Source organism: Schistocerca serialis, chromosome 2 (assembly GCF_023864345.2).
Source record: "Schistocerca serialis cubense isolate TAMUIC-IGC-003099 chromosome 2, iqSchSeri2.2, whole genome shotgun sequence".
In the NCBI taxonomy this organism is placed as follows: Eukaryota; Metazoa; Arthropoda; class Insecta; order Orthoptera; family Acrididae; genus Schistocerca; species Schistocerca serialis.
In genome coordinates this window covers 127,099,785-127,123,759 of record NC_064639.1, presented here as the reverse complement: position 1 = coordinate 127,123,759, position 23,975 = coordinate 127,099,785, and the positions used below count along the sequence as shown (strand labels likewise).

Here is a 23,975-nt window from a genome sequence, read left to right as displayed (position 1 = left end):
AGTTTTTCGGATGCTATCTGTTTCACATGCTTACCATTACATGCTTGTGTTACAGTTGGGAAAACCACAACAAGTCCAAAAATCCTTGGCTTTTCCTTCGCAGTTTATTTGGTCAGGCGGACGTAGAAATACCAGTGCAAGCTTATAACCTCCCCGTGAAATTTTAAAAGTCAATAAATAGTGAAATTGTAACCTCCCAGCAAGAATATGAAAGTCAATGTTACGTTAAATGTTATCTTCCCACAAAACTGCATAATAAAAATGAAGCATGCGTAACCTGCTTGCAAAATTAAAGAATAATAATGGCCCAAATATAAACTCCCCACAGTAATAAAACTCAATGATAATAAAAATGTGCAAAAATGTTAAGTCGCCACAAAATTAACGTTAAGATGAACCTGATGGCAGTATATTCTACACAGTTTACCAATTTCTTTCATTAATCGTTCACAAGGGTTCGAAGAAGCATGGTACCTGGATATATATATCGGAGAAATGTTTCTAGCTCGTAACATACGTGTCCATATAGCAGATCGAAACTGTGGTCCATTGTCGGAAATTACTTTCATCACATGCCCTACATGAAATAGAAAATGTTTTACAAATGCTTTTGAAACAGTTGTAGCAGTAGCTTTGAGTAACGGAGTGAAGGTAACAAATTTTGAAGTGAGTTCAACAGCGACAAAGATGTAGCAGAAACCTCTATTAGTTCTGGGAATCGGACCAAAAATGTCTACAGCGGCCATATGTCTCAATTTAACAGGTACAATGGGATATAATGGAGGAATATGTGAAGTTGTGTCTGATTTAGCTTTCTGGCAGATTTTACATGACGCTAAAACTCGTCGTATACGTTTCTCCATGTTGGCAAAATAACAGTTCTCTCTCAGTATAAGAAACATTTTCTAGCTCCGTAATGTGCGTAACTTAAATGAGTACACTAGATTAATTTGTTAACCAGCTCATCAGGAATGCATAATAACCAATTGTTGCTGTCAGGATGAGAGCGGCGAAACAGAATGTCATTGCGTACAGTGTAATGGTTTCTAATCGTAACATTATTCCTATCTTGCCAGAGGTGTTTAATCTCTTTCCACACGTTGTCTTTACTTTGCTCTTGTGCTATGTCCTGTAATGACGATGAAATAAAATTTTCAAATGCAACTTGTTGAATGTACATGACGCTGAAATTTGCTTTGCAGAAGTTGGTTGCGACGTCTTGCTGATTTTTGCCGTGAGAATGAGATGGTGCGGCTGCTACAATATTTTGTGTACCGGGAATGTGAACTATTGTGAAATTAAATTCCTGTAGATAAAGTTTCCATCTGCTTAATCTGTCGTGTGTGAATTTAGCCGAAAGTAAAAATTGTATCGCTCTGTGGTCTGTGTAAACTGTAGTGTGTCTTCCATAAAGAAAATGCCGAAATCTAGTAAAAGCCCAAACAATACATAATGTTTCCAGTTCTGTAACAGAATAATTTCGTTCAGCAGGTGACAGAATGCGACTTGCGAACGCGATGTTTTTAATTACTGTACAACCATCCGCTTCAATGTCCTGAAAAATGTGTACACCTAAAGCGGTGTTAGAACTGTCGGTCGCATTGGAAAAATTTCTGGTAAGATCTGGGTGCGATAAAAGTGGTGCATTCAACAAAGCATGTTTCAGGTTCATAAATTCAGAGTGTGCTTGCTTATCCCAGGACCAAATAGTGTTTTTCCCTGTCAATTGGCATAATCTAGGGGTGTCTAAAGCAGAATAATGAATAAATTTACGAAAAAATTTAATAAAACCCAAAAAGCTGCGTAGTTGTTTTTTCGTCGTAGGATCAGTAATGTCACGTAAAGCTTGTAGTTTTTCCGGGTCAGGCGCAATGCCTTCGGCTGAAATTACATGTCCAAGAAATTTTATAGAAGTTTTGCCAAAGTGTGATTTACTGAGATTAACTGTGAGTCCTTGTGCATGAAAAGTTTGCAACAGTCGTTCAAGAATCATATTGTGTTCAGACCAGTTAGCTTCTGCAATAAGAATGTCGTCTACGTACGTTGTAATTCTGTCTTTAAGTTCTGTCGGAAGTATTGTATTCGAACCGCGAATAAAAGCTGCTGAGGAAATTGTTAAGCCGAACGGTAATTTACAAAATTGATAACAGTCACCAAAACAGAGAAAAGCTGTGTACTTTCTGCAGTTCGGATGGAGCTGAATTTGCCAAAATCCCGATTTCAGATCTAATGTAGAATAAATAGCAGTACCGTGAAATTTCTGTAGTAGTTCCTCTAGTGTCTGCGGTCGATCTGTTTCATTAGTAATTATGTCATTGATGTGACGTGAATCAAGTACGAGGCGAAGTGAGCCATCCTTTTTCTTAACAACATGTAGCGGGTTTATGTACGGACTAACTGCTGGTTCAATAATTCCTTGGTCAAGCATATCCTGCAATTCTTTATTAACCTGTTCTCCATGAAAATATGGAATGGGCTAATGCTTGGCTTTAAATGTGTCGTGCTGTTTGACTTGAAATTCATACATAAAACCGGACATAGTACCAGGAATGTCGTCAAAAGCTGGAGCTTGCTGTAAAAGAATTTTGTATACTTGCGTACGTTCGTCGTCTGTATTTGCACTGCTCTGTTTAACTTTATCAGAAATCATCTGTATAACGCCATAACGTCTGGAGTATTATAGTTATGTACGTACGTATCCGTGAACAATGTGGGATTACAGTCTATGTTACGTGATACGGAAATGACCTCTGTGCGATTAATTGTCTGTTCTTCCGCAGATAAAGAGTGCTGAAATTCTAAAGCCAATTGTACATTTTCATCCTTCAACATTAAATAGGAATTTTGAAAATCAATAACTGCATCGTGTTGTACCAGAAAATTCGTACCTAACATAACGTCTGTTGTCAATAAAGGAACAATCCAAAAATTTGAGTGAAATGTGTGACCTGCAATACAAAATGATAAATGCGTCTGTAATTTATCATTTACTCCTTTACTCGATACTGCTCCTTTCACTTTCGTTTTGCCTAAAGGTAATGTAGGATAGGTATTCTCTTTGTTACACTCGTTGAAAGTTTCTTTATTTATAACTGACATAGGTGATCCGGAATCGATTACTGTGAAAATTTCGATGAACCAATTTTAATTTCGATGACAGTATGTGAAATGGTTTTCTGAACAATTGGTCTTTCCTGCAAAAGAGTGTCTCTAATGTCGTCAAAAGTAATAACATTTTCGTGAACAACATTCTGCGTGTCTAAAGTAGTGCTTGTGTTACTGGAAGATGCGACCTGTACAGTATCTAGTCAGATTCTATCTGACGTGTTATTATTTTAAGGACAATTCTGTGACATTTCGACTATTTGTACGGTTCTGTTATTCCTTCCTGACGTATCACGTTCGGGATGATATCTACTATCTGGTTCATTCATGAGAATATGTCCCTGTCGATGATTTTGCTGTTCGTAAGATCGACTGTTATTAAATGTACGTTGAAAATTGTGTTCATTATTTTTACGCCTGTCGTGATAGTCATTTCTATACGGCGCATTGCGATAGGAATTAAAATAGTGTCTTTTTTGTACGTACTGACTTCCTTGTGGCTGTGTGTTACCATTTGTTGTACCAGGGACTATACGTCCAAGTGGCGAAACATTAAAGTTTGGTTGACCTTGTGCATTACATTGTTGGTTAGGTATGCTAACCGGCTGACTTTCATGCTGTTGCGGTGGAAAACTTCTATTGTTACCAAAATGTCGTTCCTGCTGATAATTTTGTCGATACTGATAATCAAAATTTTGTCTGCTATTAAAGTTCTGGTGGTTGTCGTTCCTAAAGCGTCTATTAGCTTTGAAATTGCGTGGTTGATCGTAATTACTGTAAATTTGTTGGCCTTGGTTGTTATATGAAAAATTTTTGTTTACGAAGGAATAATCTGATTGCTGAACTTCTAAAAGCTGCAGCAGATCCCTGAATGCCGAAATATTTTCTTTTTGCTGACCCGTTAAAAGTGACATTCTTAATGATCGTGGCAATTTAGAAATACATAATTGAATGAGTGCAGATTCACTGTATGGTTCACTTAGGTATTGGTTTTGATGGACCATGTGCTCAAAAAATTGCGTGATACTGGAAAAATTTGAGTTCTCATAATTTGGCAAACTAATTAATTGATCCTTAATTCCGCGCTGTGTCGTCTTCGACCAATACGCTGACAGAAAAGCATTCTGAAATTCTTCTACCAAATAACATTGCCTCGTGATCGGTCTCATACGAGTTGCCGGTTCGCCTTCCAAAAAACTGCAAATAAATTCAAGTTTATGCGTTACGGGCCAAGTCGATGGAAAAGCAAAGTTAAATTGTTGTACCCAATCTAGCGGGTGAATCTGTGTTCTGTCATTTTTAAATACTTTGAATTTTCTCACTGATAGAAAATGTTTGTAATCAAAATTATCGTCTCTGTATGTCGGAACCGGTTCAGGATTGAATGAAAATCTATTTGACTGGGACTGTTCTGAATTTAACTCACGTACTCTTTGTAGATAACCTAAATTATATTGGCTGTGTGAATGTGAGAAATATTCGGAATTCGCCGTATGCTGTGACGTCATCTTTGTTTTCATCTCTGTTACTTTAATACGTTCGTCAATTTGGCTGATCTGTTGTTTACATTTCTTGTCAACTTCCGTATCCACAATGTGTGAAAGTTCTGGTGACCTCAAATTAAACTCGTCGCGTATCTGTGTTGCGTTTTTAGGACATTGTTCAGCGACTGCATTAATTTCGTCTCTACCTGATTCTGTTGTGGCTGCATCTGAATTACCTAATCCTTGTGCAACAGTTCCAACTTCTTCATTACTGTTGCTAGCACAAGCCTTAGTATCCTCACGTAATTGTTCTTTCGTGTCTTGACGTTGCACAGTAACAGTTGTAATCTGTTCACTAACTTGTTTGTTCTGTTCGTTAAGGTTGTCGTGTTTTTCGTTCGTCAGTTTAAAACTTTCATCAATTAGTTCATTAAGTTGTTTGTAATGGTTATCTAATTTTTTATTAAGCTGTTGTTTGAGATTTTCGTTATTTTCATTAAGCTGTTGTTTGAGATCTTCTTTAAGTTGTTTGAGATTGTTGTCCTGCCTTTCATTCTGTTGTTTGGAATTTTCACTAAATTGTTGTTGTAGCAATCTTGCCATAATTTGTTCCAAGTCAAAATTAGCATTTCTATTACCTGTGCTGTCTAGTGGTGTACCTGCAATTGTCACGTTTTGTGTGACCATTTGCTCATTCTGTAATTCACAAAAAGGTTTACTTATCGGATGTACACTGTTGGACACTACCTCGGAATTAAATAAATCCGACGCATTCTGATTACACTGTTTATTTTCATTAAAAAAATTTGTCTGTTCGTCACGTGAATTTTGCAAACCGGTTGTGTTAAGCTGGCCAGCGCTCATTGCAACAGAACGCCCTGCGTCATCAATTGTCGTCAAATTAAGAGAGGACACAATTGAATTCGTCTGTTCATCACTAAGATCCAAATCATTGTTAGTGGTCGGTACGTACTGATTGTCAGTAAACAGAGGATTGTCATCATTACACTGCGCGTCGCAAGTACTATCGGTCAAGTTGTTTAAGTCGACCATTTCACTCATTATACCTCGTGATGCACTATTAATAGTCTTTCGCGGCATTTTTACACTAGTCACAATTATTCACAAATGAGACAAAGACAATGCAAAATCCAACAAATATAAATACAAGAAAGAGCAACGAATTGCCGATGATCTGAGGAAAGAAAGTCACAAAATTAGTAAAAGTGTTGCGCCAAATGCTAATTATATTTTAGTAAATAAGAGCAGATATCTCGCTACTTTTCAGAAGATTCTCAACGAAATACGATCCTGGTCCGGATGTCGCCAAGTGTAACCTCCCCGCAAAATTTTAAAAGTCAGTAAATAGTGAAATCGTAACCTCCCAGCAAGAATATGATGACAATGATAATGAAATTGAGCCAAAGTGTAACCTCCCCGTGAAAATTTTAAAAAGACAAGAATTGAATAAAAATGCAAATAGTGCCATATGTTAGCTTCCCACAGTAATAAAACTCAATGATAATAAAAATGTGCAAAAATGTTAAGTCCCCACAAAATTAACGTTAAGATGAACCTGATAAATTTTACAAGGGCAGCTGCGCTGACCTTCGGCCCTGTGCAATAATTAAACCTGAACACAAAAACCAAAATTCTTACCTCAGTAAAACTGCATCTATATCTGCTCTTATTTTATGGCACAGCTTCGTGCAATGCTGGCCCATGTTTAATTTTGATTCTTGGAGGGAATGCATAGGAAATATTATTTAACTTGAAATGAATCTTTTTCTTTAGGAAGGTTACTTTGTAGAAAAATTATTATTGGGTCAATTCTTGAACAAATTAATTACAATTAACATATGTTATTAGCTGAGCGCAATGCTGCTTCATTACCTTCGATAACAATATACCTCGTCCAGAACCGTGACCAGAGACCCATGTCGACGCCCGCTCAGTACATCCGTCCACTCGCTGCAACTACTGCCGACTGACTCACACAACTACCGATCCTGCCGACTCGCTATACGCAACTGAACTGAGTCCAACTCGCAAATCGCAATTGAACACTCGCGCGGTCAAGCGCAGACTAGCAACGATAAATAACTCTCTGGTCAGAGATTCTGTCATGCCTCGCCATCGCTGTTAATAAATACACTGAATACATACGTGTTTCAAGCTATTTTCGAAGAGCTGCCAGTAATTGTGCTATAAACAAGCATATACCTGAAGGAGACATGCGGTAAGGAATCGCCAATTATCAGTACGATTCTCCCGTGGCAATGAACCTAAAGCAAAATACAGGGGATAGGAGAAATAATGTGAACACCTGTACTTACTTGGGAATGGTTTATTAATAAGGGTCTGGGCCCCCATTTGCCGGATAACAGCTGCGATTCTTCTTGGAATACTGTCAATAATGATTGTATAATCTCCAGTGGAACTTCATGCCACTCTTCGATCAGAGCCTCTTGTAACTCCTGTAGTGACGGAAGGGGGGGGGGGGGAGGGGGCGGAAATCCGCTCCGGAGTCTGCGCTCCAATACCGCCCACAGGTGTTCGATAATGTTCAAGTCCGGGGACTGTGCTGGCCAGGGAGAGGCTGCAGTTCAGTTCCATGCTCCTCATACAAAGATTGTAGTGTCCTCGCTGTCTGAATAGTTGCATTATCGTCCTGAAATATGGCATCATTGTTGGGGAACAACATTTGAATCATGAGGTGCACCTGATCACCTAAAATGTTCACATAAATGTTGGCTGTAACACGGCCTTTGAGTGTAATGATGGACTAGCAGAATACCATGATATGGCTGCCCACACTGCCCACACCATCACACTTCCACCTCCATGCTTAACCTTTGGAATCAAGCAATCAGGATTGTAGACATCTTTTGGCGTTCTCCAGATGTAAACTCGGACCTATTTTGGAAATAACGAAAACGTTAATTAGTCCCCTACAATTTAGAACTACTTAAACCTAACTAACCTAAGGGCATCACAAACATCCATGCCCGAGGCAGGATTCGAACCTGCGACCGTAGCGCCTAGAACCGCTCGGCCACTCCGGCTTGGCGTCGGACATTATGACGTGTTTCCTCTGATCAGCCTTCCAAGATTATGCTCCTGACAAAAAAAAATGGCTCTGAGCACTATGGGACTCAACTGCTGAGGTCATTAGTCCCCTAGAACTTAGAACTAGTTAAACCTAACTAACCTAAGGACATCACAAATATCCATGCCCGAGGCAGGATTCGAACCTGCGACCGGAGCGGTCTTGCGGTTCCAGACTGCAGCGCCTTTAACCGCACGGCCACTTCGGCCGGCTATGCTCCTGATACCATGGTCCAAATGGCTCTGAGCACTATGGGACTGAGGTCATCAGTCCCCTGTAACTTAGAACTACTTAAACTTAACTAACCTAAGGGCATCACACGCATCCATGCCCAAGGCAGGATTCGATCCTGCGACCGTAGCAGTTGCACGGTTCCGGACTGAAGCGCCTAGAACCGCTCGCCCACCGCGGCCGGCCCTGACACCATGGTTTACGCTTCTTTGTGTTTGTTGTTGTCACTAATGTTTTCGGTATAGCAGCTCGTCCATGAATATCCGCTTTATGGGGTTCTCGGCGAACAGTTTAGATACATAGGGGGTCTCGAAGATGGCTATTGAGCTCTGCAATCACATTAGAATCCGCAGTTTTTTGTTGTTTTGACACAATTCGTGTTAGCGTACGACGATCTCTGTCATTTAGTTTTGATTTGCGTCCATTATTAGGTTTACACGATGATGTCTTTCCATGTTTCGTGTAGGCTGTCATGAGTGTTGAAACAGTTGCTCTTGAAACATTCAATAAGTTGGCTGTCTTGGTCACTGATGTTCCAGCTAATCGGGTCCCCACTATTTGCCCCCTTTGGAACTTTGTTAGGTCTTTCATTGCACGTCGACCTCGGCCTCTGAACGCAAATACGAAGTGTACACTACTCGTAAACAACCTGCATTGACGCCTAGTCCCTGCTGAACACGCACAATCCAGAGCGACGCGTGCCTTAGCTACGTTGTTGACCGTCAAACATAACCATCCCATTAGAACCACTGTTCACACTATTTTGTAGATTTGAATTACTTAGTTTTTGTGTAACTGACCCACAGTCCACCATTTCCCACACATCACGTGTAAAGTGACTAGTTAATGCACTGGGAAAGCACAAATGCGCGACGTATTTAAGTTTTGCGCTATTGGCAGCGCAAAACGCTCTGTCCCGTTCGCGCGGCGCAAAATTCCTGTTTCTAGTAAAACCTTGCTTGACACAACGCTGAATAGCGCCAGATGAAGCTAGGGCAGTAGTCTTGCAGGCCGGAGCTAGCTGCGCTTAAGGCACAGACCGCGGTGGCTTCACTGGATTCCACGTGTAGAGAGGACCGCGCAACGCAGTATACGGTAGCCGGTGGGCAGTGAGCAGTTTTCGGCTGAAGCTCTGGGCGAGTTCATTCGTTTGTTCGAAAGGGGAGGCCGACAGTGACTGCCTGCTTTCGACCGGTCTGTTACGAGCTAGGATATCAGAACCGATGCGCACGTCGTGCAATATTTCTCAAACGGTTTTACAGAAACTATAAGGTAACAAAAAATCATTTTTGATTTAATTATAGGTTTATATGTCAACTTTATGATGATGAGCCCATCATTTCGTTAATGGTCATAGTTACTGTGATATTTGCGTGTAAGACAATTTGCGAAATTCCAAATGTTTGCTATGAAAAACCGGGGTGACTATGATTTTGCGTTTCGAGCGTATTACATATTTTGCTGCTTAGGAAATTTAGCTAACATACTGAATAATTCCTTAGACTCGGGTGGAGGTCTACATGTTACTACGAAAACTGATATGATGTAGCACACTCATTTGCAATCGTGCGCGCCAGCGATAAAGCTAGAGTGAAATATCCACACTATTTCTCACATTTCATAAGTGTTTTGAGATACCGAAATGACATTTTGGCAAAGGATAGGGTGCAAACTGCCATATGGCTATTACGCAAAACTTCCGTGTCATTCCAAAAAATGGTTCAAATGGCTCTGAGCACTATGGGACTCAACTGCTGTGGTCATCAGTCCCCTAGAACTTAGAACTACTTAAACCTAACTAACCTAAGGACAACACACACACCCATGCCCGAGGCAGGATTCGAACCTGCGACCGCAGCAGCAGCGCGGCTCCGGACTGGAGCGCCTAGAACCGCACGGCCACCGCGGCCGGCGTGTCATTCCACTGACTATAGACTTTTCTAATGAAAGAATATTATTTTTAAGGGCCATCGATAACTGGTGATGTCAAAAATGCTATAGGTTTTGGGACAATGTAAATATAGAGATAATACGTTTATTTTTGCACAGAGGACGTGATTTTTCATAAGCTAGTCACCTTACTTTTCCTCAGTTCCTCTTTAACAAACCACTGTTTCAGAATTCTCTTGCAACAGCGTCTGCACACCATGTTATTGAGGTGACACTGTGCGGTCTCCCCTGTGTTTTGGCAAAAGAAACAGATTTTAATATGGCCACAAGAGGAATGTGTATATGTTTCTTAAAATTCGCCACTCATGACGCTTCTCTTTAAGTTACAAAGCTGTGCGTCACAGGTGCCTTGCCACACGCTTCATGCGGCTCCGCACACTTCGTTGGAGGTTCGGACCGATGACCTCAGCAGTTTGGTCCCATAGGAACTTACCACAAATTAAAAATAAAAGAAAGTTACCAGTGGTTAACAAACAAGGCGAAAAATACATCACTGCGTTTTTTGCATTTCAACGGGATTCTTTTTAGCTATTAACCAAAGCAGAGGTGACAATAGATTAAGTCGCCATCCAAATGCGGGCATGGAGCCTACGAAAAATATGAGCGTTGGCTTCCGTTCAGAACGCCATTTCCCTTCCATCATCTGGGATTTCCTCTACAGCGCGAGGTGGCGCAGTGGTTAGCACACTGGACTCGCATTCGGGAGGACGACGGTTCAATCCCGCGTTCGGCCATCCTGATTTAGGTTTTCCGTGATTTCCCTAAATCGATCCAGGTAAATGCCGGGTCGGGCACACAGTTTTAATCTGCCAGGAAGTTTCATATCAGCGCACACTCCGGTGCAGAGTGAAAATCTCATTCTCAATGCAATGTTGTTCGGACGTGGAGGAGACACAGAGAGACAGGAACTGTCGATGACATGCCTCGCCCAGGCCGCCCAAGGGCTACTACTGCAGTGGATGATCGCTACCTACGGTTTATGGCTCGGAGAAACCCTGACAGAAATGCCACCATTTTGAATAATGATTTTTTTGCAGCTACAGGACGTCGTGTTGCGACTCAAACTGTGCGCAATAGGCTGCATGATGCACAACTTCACTCCCGACGTCCATGGCGAGGTCCATCTTTGCAGCCACAACACCATGCAGCGCGGCACAGATGGGCCCAACAACATGCCGAATTGGCATCACGTTCTCTTTACCGATGAGTGTCGCATACGCCTTCAAATAGACAATCGTCGGAGGCGTGTTTGGAGGCAACCCGTTCAGGCTGAACGCCTTAGACACACTGTCCAGCGAGTGTAGCAAGATGGAGGTTCCCTACTGTTTTGGGACGGCATTGTGTGGGACCGACGTACGCAGCTGGTGGTCATTAGAGATGGGGGATGCACTCTTGAACTAATTCATAGAGTTGAATCTTTCAAAGGAGTGAACAATCAGTGATTCAGAAAAAAAGAACGGTAGCTCCAAACGTTTCCCACGGCAGAGAGAGAGAGAGAGAGAGAGAGAGAGAGAGAGAGAGAGAGAGAGACGGAGCATATCAGCGGCGCCTCTGCTGGTCACAGCACAGTGCACGCCACACAACACAGCCAACGCCGGCCTCTGCCCTGCTTCTACCTTGGCTGTCTCCATTGTGCAGTGCCCCATTGGATTTAGTGTTTCACATATGCCGTGCCGTCCATGTGCGTCGTCTGCCGCGCGCAGTGTCTGGCGCAGCTTGACTTCGCATCGCACTCTGTCGGCGATCGTTTCAGTCGCACGTCCTGCCCTCTGGGCAGTTGATGCGAGCAACAGGACAGAGAGCCACCTAGCGGATAACATAGGAACTACTTGCAACAACCTGCTCGCAAGAGAACAGACGATTTGTCTCGGAGCGGGTGAGTTCACGCTCCCCCCACCCTCGGAACTCGCACGCTCAACGCTCACCCCACCGTCTCGACTCTAGCCAGAGCGTTGAGCAAAGCGACTCAGGTGTCACTCTGGTCTCTGCGGTCTCGGCTCACGCAGTAATACAGCTCGCGGCTCGACCTGCTCGACTCAGCGGCTCTGCATCGGAGTTCGTCTCTACTGGATATTGTTCTTCGTAGTAATACCGCTACGTATATTACATTATTATGTTATGTATACATCATTTGTTTTTATTTTATTTTTATTTGTTTAAACTGATTAGATTAGGTTCCTGATGGCTCCTCTTACTATAGGATTTTTATTATGGACACTCGAATTTACGCTTTAATTACGAGCGAACCGATAAACGGATCGCAAAATGTGATACACCAATATTTTCCTTGTTTTATTCTGCGTAAGGCTATATGCAGCACTTTCGTTTTACAGTCAAATTTATAGTTTTTTTCTTATTCTGGTACGGATTTTGCGATTTTAGGCGTCTTCGGAAGGAAACGTTCACTTTAAAAATATATGGCTTGCGATGTATTTGTATGAGGTTAATGAAATTTTAATACATTGTAGCCAAATATATTGTTAATGTAAATCTCAAGTTACAACATTTTCCGATCACCCAAAGAACCACGATAGTGCAAAATAAATCAATAATCAAAAACTTTGTCATATCGTGGAAATTTCAATAAACAATACAAAATTCTTACTCATTATCTGTGTTACTTCAAAATAGGATCAAATAAGATCAAAATACAGGTATAGTACTGGAATAAACCAAGTTTAAAGGGCAATGTGCCTTCCATTTATTTTCTATTGTAAATGAGTGGTGAGTCATAAAAAAGAGCTAATTCATTTCAGGGAGTGAACAGTTCTGATCCGATCTCTGAAAAGAACAGTTTTGCCGATCTCTAGTGGTCATGTAAGCCACTGTAACGGCTGTACGATGCGTGAATGCCATCCTCCGACCGATAGTGCAGCCATATCGGCAGCATATTGGCGAGGCATTCGTCTTCATGGCCGGCCGGAGTGGCCGAGCGGTTCTAGGCGCTACAGTCTGGAACCGCGCGACCGCTACGGTCGCAGGTTCGAATCCTGCCTCGGGCATGGATGTTTGTGACGTCCTTAGTTAGGTTTAAGTAGTTCTAAGCTGTAGGGGACTGATGACCTCAGAAGTTAAGTCCCATAGTGCTCAGAGCCATTTGAACCATTCGTCTTCATGGCCGATAATTCACGCCCCCGTAGTGCACATCTTATGAATGACTTCCTTCAGGATAACGACGTCGCTCGAATAGGATGGCCAGGATGTTCTCCAGATATGAACCCTATCGCACATACCTGGGATGGATTGAAAAGGGCTGTTTATGGATGACGTGACCCACCAACCACTCAGAGGGATCTACGCCGAATCGGCGTTGAGGAGTGGGGCGACCTGGACCAACATTGTCTTAATGAACTTTTGGATACTATTCCACGACGAATGCAAGCATGCATCAATGCAAGTGGACACGCTACTGGGTATTAGAGGTACCGGTGTGTACAGCAATCTGCACTACCACATCTGAAGGTCTCGCTGTACGGTGGTACCACACGCATTGTGTGGTTTTCATGAGCAATAAAAAGGGCAGGAATGATGTTTATGCTGATCTCTATTTCAGTTTTCTGTACAGGTTCCGGGTCTCTCGGAACCGAGGTGAAGCAAAACCTTTTTTGATGTGTGTATGAAGGTGGGCTCCATCACGCCTTCACTTGCGCGGTGACCCTTCAGAAATATGTCACTTCTTCTTTAGTTAGCATCTGAAAAGAATTCCACCGAAAATACAGCGTCTTATTAACGCCTGGTTTTTTAACCATTTGTAATTTTCAGAGAAGTTTTCGAGTGGCTGATTTTGAGTAAAAGGTACACATTTGTCTTGTTTCCATGTTAAAATTTGCTTCTTTTGCCAAAACTCAGCGGAATTTACACAGTTTCACCTTACTAACATACTGTGCAGACGCAATTGCGAGAGAATTCTGGAACAATGGTTTATTAAGTGAGGAAATAAGGAAAAGCGAGGTCAGCATATTATGAAAAAGCACATCCTTGATTCGACGTGTAATGGCCACTTATGTTGCTCCAATACCCGTAGCATTTCTTGTTTCACCAGCCATCGACGGCCCTTAAAAATTGCGTTCTTTCATCGAAAAATATGTAATTAGTGGAATAACACGGTAGATAATGAAGTTTTGCGTAATAACTGTATGGCAAAATACTCTCCTCATTGTGTGCTACCATTTGCCAAAATCTCATTTTAATATGTTGCACCATTTAAGAAATGTGAGGATTGTTGTGGATATTTCGCTCTGGCTCTATCGCTGGTGCGGTGTTATCGCAAATGAACGCTGCGAGACTGATGACACAGACCTCCACCTGTTCGATAAGTTATCTAAATTTCATGTGCAGTAACATATTATGTAATACGCACCAAGCACAAAATCATAGCGACCCGCATTTTTCATTGCAAACTTTTTCGATTTTCGCGCAGTACCTTACTTCCACGTAAATATCACAATAACTATACCCATTAACGAAATTATGGGCACATCATAATAACCCTGACATTTAAAGCTACAAGTGAAACAAAAATGAAAATTTTTTCCGAATAGTTCCTGTAAAATCGTTTGAGAAAAACTGCAGCGCGTGCACGTCGATTCGGCCATCGTCCACTGGCCGAAAGGTGGCAAACGCTTATCGGTCTCCCCCCCCCCCCCCCCCCCCTCCCTTCCGAACAATGTGCTCGACCAGCGCTTTGGACGAAAACTGCGCATAGCTATTATATCCTGCACGTCCTATAGATGTTGGGGGAGGGGGGGAGGAGGCTCACCGCGGTGCTTCCTAAGCGAGTATAAATAACGCCCTGGTTACCGTTTGGTTGGCTGTCTGACGGCTGTGGCCATACTGCGTCGACGAATCGCTGGCATCGTCTTACCGTAATGTGTGGGTAGTTTTGCAGGCCACTGTGCCATCAGGTTTGTGCCTTTGGGACGGTAAGTGTCTCACTGTGTCCCGGAGTTCGTTGTTGTCGTGGCACGATCCGCACAGCAAGATATGAGCGTTGGCTTCAATTCAGAACGCCACTTTCAGTACACAGCCCAGCAATTCACCTTGCAACGTAACCTTCCAGTACTGGTGATGGTATAAGTCCACCTACGTAGGTAGATTACCGTCGCTTTGACATGTCCTACCGCTCCTGCAAGCTACCGTCTGTAGTAAATGGTTTCTTAAATTCGTGTGGTCCACGAAATTACTGGCCCCTGCGAGTTATTGCTGGGTATTAATAATTTCTAGCAGAAGGTTTTAACGAACCGGTAGAAATTTTAACGCAACGGATAACACATTTTTTTTGAACCACTACAGAACGCACCTATACAGGACTTAATAGGCATTATATAGCTTTTATTTGCTTTCGTGACCCAGAATTCGACTGTGGTACTGACTGCCACCTATTCTTTATGATGGAAGGAGTAAATAATCAGTCGAGGGTAGAGACTAATTGATGTTTATTCAGTACCGATGGTATTTCAACAACTAGTCGTGTTTCTCTTGCAATGTACATCATCAAAACCGGTCTCTAGTTAACATGGTTCAGTTTCGCCACGTAATTATGGAATGGGACATAGGAGCGCAGACCCGGCTTCAATGTAATTCTATACAACCGCACAATTATAGCTCAACCCTCGGTTATTACATTCAGCTACTATAGATTACTCAGAACAAGTTCCGCAAAGACAATACAAGCAAAACTAGGTCAGGGTGGAAGAGTATTTCGCAAATCTTTATCAAATCAGCGGGCATTAAAATCCGATACTTTTCCTAGTGGCACGAGTATTTCACTTAACGCACAACATCGCCAACAAATCAACTCGTTATGGGGGCGCACAAGAAACATCACTTCAGTGCTGGTCAACCCACATGGCCAAGTTTCAGTAGCCAACAGAAACCCAGAAAAATATGGACACACACGAGTATTCCTTCCCTATTTTACACTCGCTCACTATCGTATGATTATTTATCGTGTACAATATATTTTCAGACCGAAACTACAATTTACCAATGCGACGGTTGCTCCAACCGACCACGTGGCGCGAAAGCAAGTTCACACAGAAAACATATGGAAAATAAATAAAAATCCCCAAAATATTATTGTAAATGGAAGAGCAGATTAAAATACATTGAATGAGTGAATTTCCGTTAAGCACAGAGCAATAACGTGACCGTGAGCTTAAGGCACATGAAACTACAATTTACCAGTGCGGCGGTTGCTCCAACCGACCACGTGGCGCGAAAGCAAGTTCACAAAGAAAACATATGGAAAATAAATAAAAATCCCCAAAATATTATTGTAAATGGAAGAGCAGATTAAAATACATTGAATGAGTGAATTTCCGTTAAGCACAGAGCAATAACGTGACCGTGAGCTTAAGGCACATGGTGCGTTGCCTTAACAAGGCACTAACGCAAGGTCTACTGAAATTCGAGTAAATTAAGAAAATCCACTCCCTTATGGGGTTCAGTGGTAATTTCGCATCTGATTTCAACATCTGGACTTCATTACAGAGCAGATTTCAGACAATCTAATACCTATGTTAACATTACCAAAACGAGAGCTGCGTCTCCATGTCTGTCCAGCACCACGACCCAGGAACAAGTGCACCTCCAACCGAATTCGCCTAACCGTTCCGCTTACAAACGTGATGGGGGTGGCGCGCCAACCTGACAGAGCCAATTCGCGCGTCTACGTATCATCTTTGCCCTGACCTGCGAACTTGGTCTCTGCTAAACTAGTTCACGCTTGGAGGGTTGGTACTGCCCTATCCCAGAACGACCATTCATGCAGTGTTAACAATCTGTGCCTAAAGCTTCTGCTAGTTCACACACTCACTCATTTATACCGTCCAGGCCGCACAAAGGAAAGGAAAATGGGAAACGTGGTACACAACAGAAAAAAATTCAATAAATTTTAGTCCATTCTCTCCTTTTGGACACCAGCTGAGGTATTACCTGCAAGAGAAGAAAATTTTGCTAATAATTTCTGCGTGCTAGCAATTTAATAAAACATTGGAACGGTACAACAAGTTCCGTTTCAATCTGTAGCGCCTTCTCGTAACCCCGATCACTATCGCTCTCCCCATGCGTACCCTGCCGATTGAGCTTATACGGGCCACGTTACTCTGCATGCACTCTAGCAAAGCAATGTCGAACCTCGGACTCCGAGGAATGTGGCCAGTGATTGACAGGAGGAAGGAGGCTATCTCACCAGTCACGTATGTCCACTACACTTGTTGCTGAACTCTCCCCTCAGTTATCATCGTAATTTACCGTACTGGGAGGAGATGGTGTGTAACTGACGAATTCCGTCTATGGAAAAAATAGATATTGAGGTGAGCAAATGACTCTTAATGTTCCAGATTCGGCCATTGACAGTCCAGTTGCTGTACTGGCGGCGAATATACTATAGACAGTGTGTATTACCTAAGACGACTACAGGAACTATCAAGACATTTTCTGTTAAAAATAGCTCCCGTAATCTAGCCCGTATGTTGTAAATCAAATCGGAAAGTTTGTTAGATTTGAATTCGAGAAGTAATTAATATTACTCTGAATCCGTCAACTGGTGCGAGAAACAATTTCTCAGTAGATGTACAGTACAGCTTTTCTTCTTGTTGTCTGTCCCTCTTAGTGTATAGACAGCGCATCCTGTAATACGCTGCTTCATTGTTTTCAGTCTGATCGGACACGTACTACCCACGCAGAGTTCCTTCGCCATGTACTGCGCCAGCAAACACGCTGTAAAGGCTCTGCTGGAGGGACTGCGGAAGGACCTGGTAGATAGGGGCAGCAAGATACGAGTCGGGGTAAGTGCTGTGCAAGGGCCGTGTCTGCAGGAAGCATAGGGATGACGTCTCTTTCTGTGGTCCAGTGTATCACCGTATACCGTGTTGAACACCACACTCTCAAGCCTGTAAATATAATTTTTTTTATCAGTAAGGCTTACTTCATATGGAAGGTTGTGGCGCCTACTGTTGATAATAAACTGAAGGCTTTGGGCTAGGGACCATACCTATGAATACTGATATTTCATGTCAGCACAGGGATTAGAATTAGCTGATGTAACTCCCTCTCACGTAAAAGGTAAATTGTTATAATTTTACTGAGACGTAATGGTTCATGAGAGGAGTCATTATTTCACCCAGAACCCAGTTATTTGTATGGAGATCTGTGTTGAAAAGATCCTTTCAGAGACAAAAAGTAACCTCGATGAGCTGTTTTTATTATTATTATTATCATTATTATTATTATTCATTTAATTACTGCTTTGATTTTATTATTATTATTATTATTATTATTATTATTATTACTGATTCAAGCACTCAGTTAAAAAATGGTTCAAATGGCTCTGAGCACTATGGGACTTAACATTTGTGGTCATCAGTCCCCTAGAACTTAGAACTACTTAAACCTAACTAACCTAAGGACATCACACACATCCATGCCCGAGGCAGGATTCGAACCTGCGACCGTAGCGGTCACGCGGTTCCAGACTGAAGCGCCTAGAACCGCACGGCCACACCGGCCGGCAAAGCACTCAGTTCTTTAGTATTCAGTCTCTCTAAGAAAAGGGTTTAGGTCTTTGAAATGAATAAATAACCAAACAGATCTCACTAGGTGACGTTTATGTTCAGGGGGTTGTGCATGGTAGACCAGAGACCTGCTACTGCACGCTAACTATAAGCTGTACTCAATGTCTCTGGCGGTCGTCGAACTGCGTGCTGAATCTGTAGGAATCTTAGGCTACCTTAACTACGGTCCAATTCTCCTTTCTACGGAAGCCTGTCCGTCGAAGTGGATTTGTTTAAAAGTTTTTAAATTAATGACCGTATAGAGTTTGCAAGTTCGAGCTTCCACAGTCCAAAGAAATGTCTCTTAGGCATGCACAAATATTTGAAAATGTGAAACCACAAGATGGAGAATAATTTACGCAATACAGACTTTGTGTGTGTTGTCGAGAAACTGGTTTATTGGCTTATTATTCTCGCACAAAATCAGAAAATTACTTTCAATTAAAGATAGCGTCCAGGCAACAATGCCTTCTCTCTGAAGCCGTAAAACATTCGCCCATACTCATTAAGATCAGAAGTTAGACTATATCTTTTCACAATGGTTAACATCGAAGGAAAGCACTCTTAGATCAAGGAATAGAGAGACGTCAGCGATAATCCTGCTTTCTCGCAGTCAGTTGCGCGCGAGTAAGCTTCAAATAAAATCTTGTTGTCCGTGCAGGTAAGATTTGCGTGTCATGAATCGTTAGTGTGATACTTTGTAAGCATTATTCATGAAAATTGTGGTTTTAGTAGAATGTTAACTTGGTCTGCAAGAGCAACGTAGCCTTGAATAACACGCGGATACGGTATTTGTTGTAATTAGCTGTCAGCACGAAGAATAAGTGAGGCGATGATTATATTTTCAAGAAGTGAAGACGGCTGATGCACATAGCATAATTGCACTGAGTTGCCAAAGCCACGGGATAGTGATATGCACATATACAGATGGAATAAAAGGACAGTGCATTGGCACATCTGTCATTTGTACTCAGGTGATTCACGTGAAAAGATTTTTGACACGATTATGAACACGGAATGGTAGTTGGAGCTAGACACGCGGGACATTCTGTTTCGGTAACTAGTAACGAGTTGAATAATCCGCGATCCACAGTGTCAAGAGTGTGTCGAGTATACCAAATTTCAGGCAGTACCTCTCACCATGAACAACGTTGTGGCCGACGGCCTTCACTTGACGACCGAGAGCAGCGGCGTTTGCGTAGAGCTATCAGCGCTAATAGACAAGCGGCTCTTCGTGAAATAACGGCAGAAATCAACGGAGGACAGTGCAGCAAAATTTAGTGTTAATGGGCTACGGCAGCAGAAAATCTCCTTGAGTGCCTTTACTAAAAGCATAACATCCCTTGCAGCGCCTCCCTTGGGCTTGTGACCATATCGGTTGGACCTTAGACTACTAGAAAACCGCAGCCTGGTCGGGTGAGTCCCGATTTCGTTGGTAACAGCTGATGATAGCGTTAGAGTGTAGCTCAACCCCACGAAGCCATGGACCCATCGAACATTTATTTTGAGATATAGTCGATTGGTTAGTTCCTGCACACAATCTTGCAGTGGCAACACTTTCGGAGTTACAGACGCCTACAGAGCAACATACCTGCGTTGATCACCGAGATACAAGCATCAAATATGTATTCTTAAAAGTAATTATGGCATGAGAGCTTCACGTGGATGTTTTTACATCGCGATAGCTCATTTCTCGGACATTTTGCGAAGTGTTAACAACAGTAAAAACCGTTATGTCACTGTATTTGCCTTTCCAACAGCCTTCAAATGTTGTTAAAATAGCATATCGGCTCAATTTTATACAGAGTGGTCCATTGATCGCGACCAGGCCAAATATCTCACCAAATAAGCGTCAAACGAAAAAACTACAAAGAACGAAACTCGTCTAGCTTGAGGGGGGAAACCTGATGGCGCTATGGTTGGCCCGCTAGATAGCGCTGCCATGGATCAAACTGATATGAACTGCGTTTTTTTAAATAGGATCCCCCATTTTACATTACATATTCGTGTAGTACATAAAGAAATATGAATGTTTTAGTTGGACCACTTTTTTCGCTATGTGATAGATGGCGCTGTAATAGTCACAAACATATGGCTCACAATTTTAGACGAACAGTTGGTAACAGGTTGTTGTAGTTGTGGTCTTCAGTCCTGAGACTGGTTTGACGCAGCACTCCATGCTACCCTATCCTGTGCAAGCTGCTTCATCTCCCAGTTCTTACTGCAACCCACATCCTACTGAATCTTCTTAGTGTATTCATATCTTGGTCTCCCTCTACGATTTTTACCCTCCACGCTGCCCTCCAGTGCTAAATTTGTGATCCCTTGATGCCTCAGAACATGTCCTACTAACCGGTCCCTTCTTTTTGTCAAGTTGTGCCACATACTCCTCTTCTCCCCAGTTCTATTCAATACTTCATCATTAGTTATGTGATATACCCATCTAATCTTCAGCATTCTTCTGTAGCTCCACATTTCGAAAGCTTCTATTCTCTTCTTGTCAAAACTATTTCACTTCCATACATGGCTACACTCATACAAATACTTTCAGAAACGACGTCCTGACACTTAAATCTATACTCGATGTTAACCAATTTCTCTTCCTCAGAAACGCTTTCCTTGCCATTGCCAGTCTGCATTTCATGTCCTCCCTACTTCGACCATCATCAGTTATTTTGCTCCCCAAATAGCAAAACTCCTTCACTACTTTAAGTGCCTCATTTCCTAATCTAATTCCCTCAGCATCACCCGACTTAATTCGACCACATTCCATTATCCTCGTTTTGCTTTTGTTGATGTTCATCTTATATCCTCCTTTCAAGACACTGTCCATTCCGTTCAACTGCTTTTCCAAGTCCTTTGCTGTCTCTGATAGCATTACAATGTCATCGGCGAACCTCAAAGATTTTAATTCTTCTCCATGGATTTTAATACCTACTCCTAATTTTTCTTTTGTTTCCTTTACTGCTTGCTCAATATACAGATTGAATAACATTGGGGAGAGGCTACAACCCTGTCTTACTCCCTTCCCAACCACTGCTTCCCTTTCATGTCCCTCGACTCTTATAACTGCCATCTGGTTTCTGCACAAATTGTAAATAGCCTTTCGCTCCCTGTATTTTACCCCAGCCACCTTCAGAATTTGAAAGAGAGTATTCCAACCAACATTGTCAAAAGCTTTCTCTCAGTCTACAAATGCTAGAAACGTAGGTTTATCTTTCCTTAATCTTTCGTCTAAGATAAGTCGTAAGGTCAGAACTGCCACACGTGTTCAAACTTTCCTACGGAATCCAAACTGATCTTTCCCGAGATCGGCTTCTACCAGTTTTTCCATCCGTCTGTATAGAATTCGCGTTAGTATTTTGCAGCTGTGACTTATTAAACTGATAGTTCGGTAATTTTCACATTTGTCAACACCTGCTTTCTTTGGGATCGGAATTATTATATTCTTCTTGAAGTCTGAGGGAATTTCGCCTGTCTCATACATCTTGCTCACCAGATGGTAGAGTTTGTCATGACTGGCTCTCCCAAGGCCGTCAGTAGCTCGAATGGAATGTTGTCTACTCCCGGGGCCTTGTTTCGACTCAGGTCTTTCAGTGCTCCGTCAAACTCTTCACGCAGTATCGTATCTCCCATTTCATCTTCTTCTACATCCTCTTCCATTTCCATAATATTGTCCTCAAGTACATCGCCCTTGTATAGAGCCTCTATATACTCCTTCCACCTTTCTGCTTTTCCTTCTTTGCTTAGAACTGGGTTTCCATCTGAGCTCTTGATATTCATACAAGTGGTTCTCTTTTCTCCAAAGGTCTCTTTAATTTTCCTGTAGGCAGTATCTATCTTACCCCTAGTGAGATACGCCTCTACATCCTTACATCTGTCCTCTAGCCATGTCTGCTTAGCCATTTTGCACTTCCTGTCGATCTCATTTTTGAGACGTCTGTATTCCTTTTTGCCTGCTTTATTTACTGCATTTTTATGTTTTCTCCTTTCATCAATTAAATTCAATATTTCTTCTGTTACCCAAGGATTTCTACTAGCCAAAGTCTTTTTACCTACTTGATCCTTCACTACTTCATCCCCCAGAGCTACCCATTCTTCTTCTACTGTACTTCTTTCCCGCATTCCTGTCAATTGTTCCCTTGTGCTCTCCCTGAAGCTCTGTACAACCTCTGGTTCTTTCAGGTTATCCAGGTCCCATCTCCTTAAATTCCCACCTTTTTGCAGTTTCTTTAGTTTTAATCTAAAGTTCATAAGCAATAGATTGTGGTCAGAGTCCACATCTACCCCTGGAAATGTCTTACAATTTAAATCCTGGTTCCTAAATCTCTGTCTTACCATTACATAATCTATCTGATACCTTCTAGTATCTCCAGGATTCTTCCATGTATACAACCTTCTTTCATGATTCTTGAACCAAGTGTTAGCTATGATTAAGTTGTGCTCTGTGCAAAACTCTACCAGGTGGCTTCCTCTTTCGTTTCTTAGCCATAATCCATATTCACCTACTATGTTTCCTTCTCTCCCTTTTTCTACACTCGAATTCCAGTCACCCAGGACTATTAAATTTTCGTCTTCCTTCACCACCTGAATAATTTCTTTTATCTCATCATACATTTCTTCAATTTCTTCATCAGCTGCAGAGTTAGTTGGCATGTAAACTTGTACTACTGTAGTAGGCGTGGGCTTCGTGTCTATCTTGGCCACAATAATGGGTTCACTATGCTGTTTGTAGTAGCTTACCCGCATTCATATTTTCCTATTCATTATTGAACCTACTCCTGCATTACCCCTATTTGATTTTGTGTTTATAACCCTGTATTCACCTGACCAAAAGTCTTGTTCCTCCTGCCACCGAACTTCACTAATTACCACTATATCTAACTTTAACCTATCCATTTCCCTTTTTAAATTTTCTAATCTACCTGCCCTGTTAAGGGAGCTGACATTCCACACTCCGATCCATAGAATGCCAGTTTTCTTTTTCCTTATAACGGCGTCCTCTTGAGTAGTCCCCGCCCGGAGATCCGAATGGGGGACTATTTTACCTCCGGAATATTTTACCCAAGAGGACGCCATCATCATTTATCCATACAGTAAAGCTGCATGCCCTCGGGAAAAATTACAGCCGTAGTTTCCCCTTCCTTTCAGCCGTTCGCAGTACCAGCACAGCAAGGCCGTTTTGGTTAATGTTGCAAGGCCAGGTCAGTCAATCATCCAGACTGTTGCCCCTGCAACTACTGAAAAGGCTGCTGCCCCTCTTCAGGAACCACACGTTTGTCTGGCCTCTCAACAGGTCCCCCTCCGTTGTGGTTGCACCTACGGTACGGCCATCTGTATCGCTGAGGCACGCTAGCCTCACTACCAACGGCAAAGTCCATTGTTCATGGGGAAGGTAGGTTTTTTAAACTAAAATACAGAACGTAGGTACGTTTGAACATTTTATTTCGGTTGTTCCAATGTGATACATGTACCTTTGTGACCTTATCATTTCTGAGAACGAATGCTGTTACAGAGTGATTACCTGTAAATACCACATTA

General features: G+C 42.2%; 1 protein-coding gene across 1 annotated transcript in view; it reads left to right on the top strand.

The window, feature by feature from the left end:
* The window catches only part of LOC126456814 (dehydrogenase/reductase SDR family member 11-like), a 125,207-nt gene that overhangs the window by 75,507 nt on the left and 25,725 nt on the right, over positions 1 to 23,975 (top strand). The window contains exon 5 of the mRNA XM_050092607.1: positions 17,540 to 17,669. Coding sequence (XP_049948564.1) covers positions 17,540 to 17,669 — 130 coding nt within the window. The remainder of the gene's footprint in view (positions 1 to 17,539; positions 17,670 to 23,975) is intronic.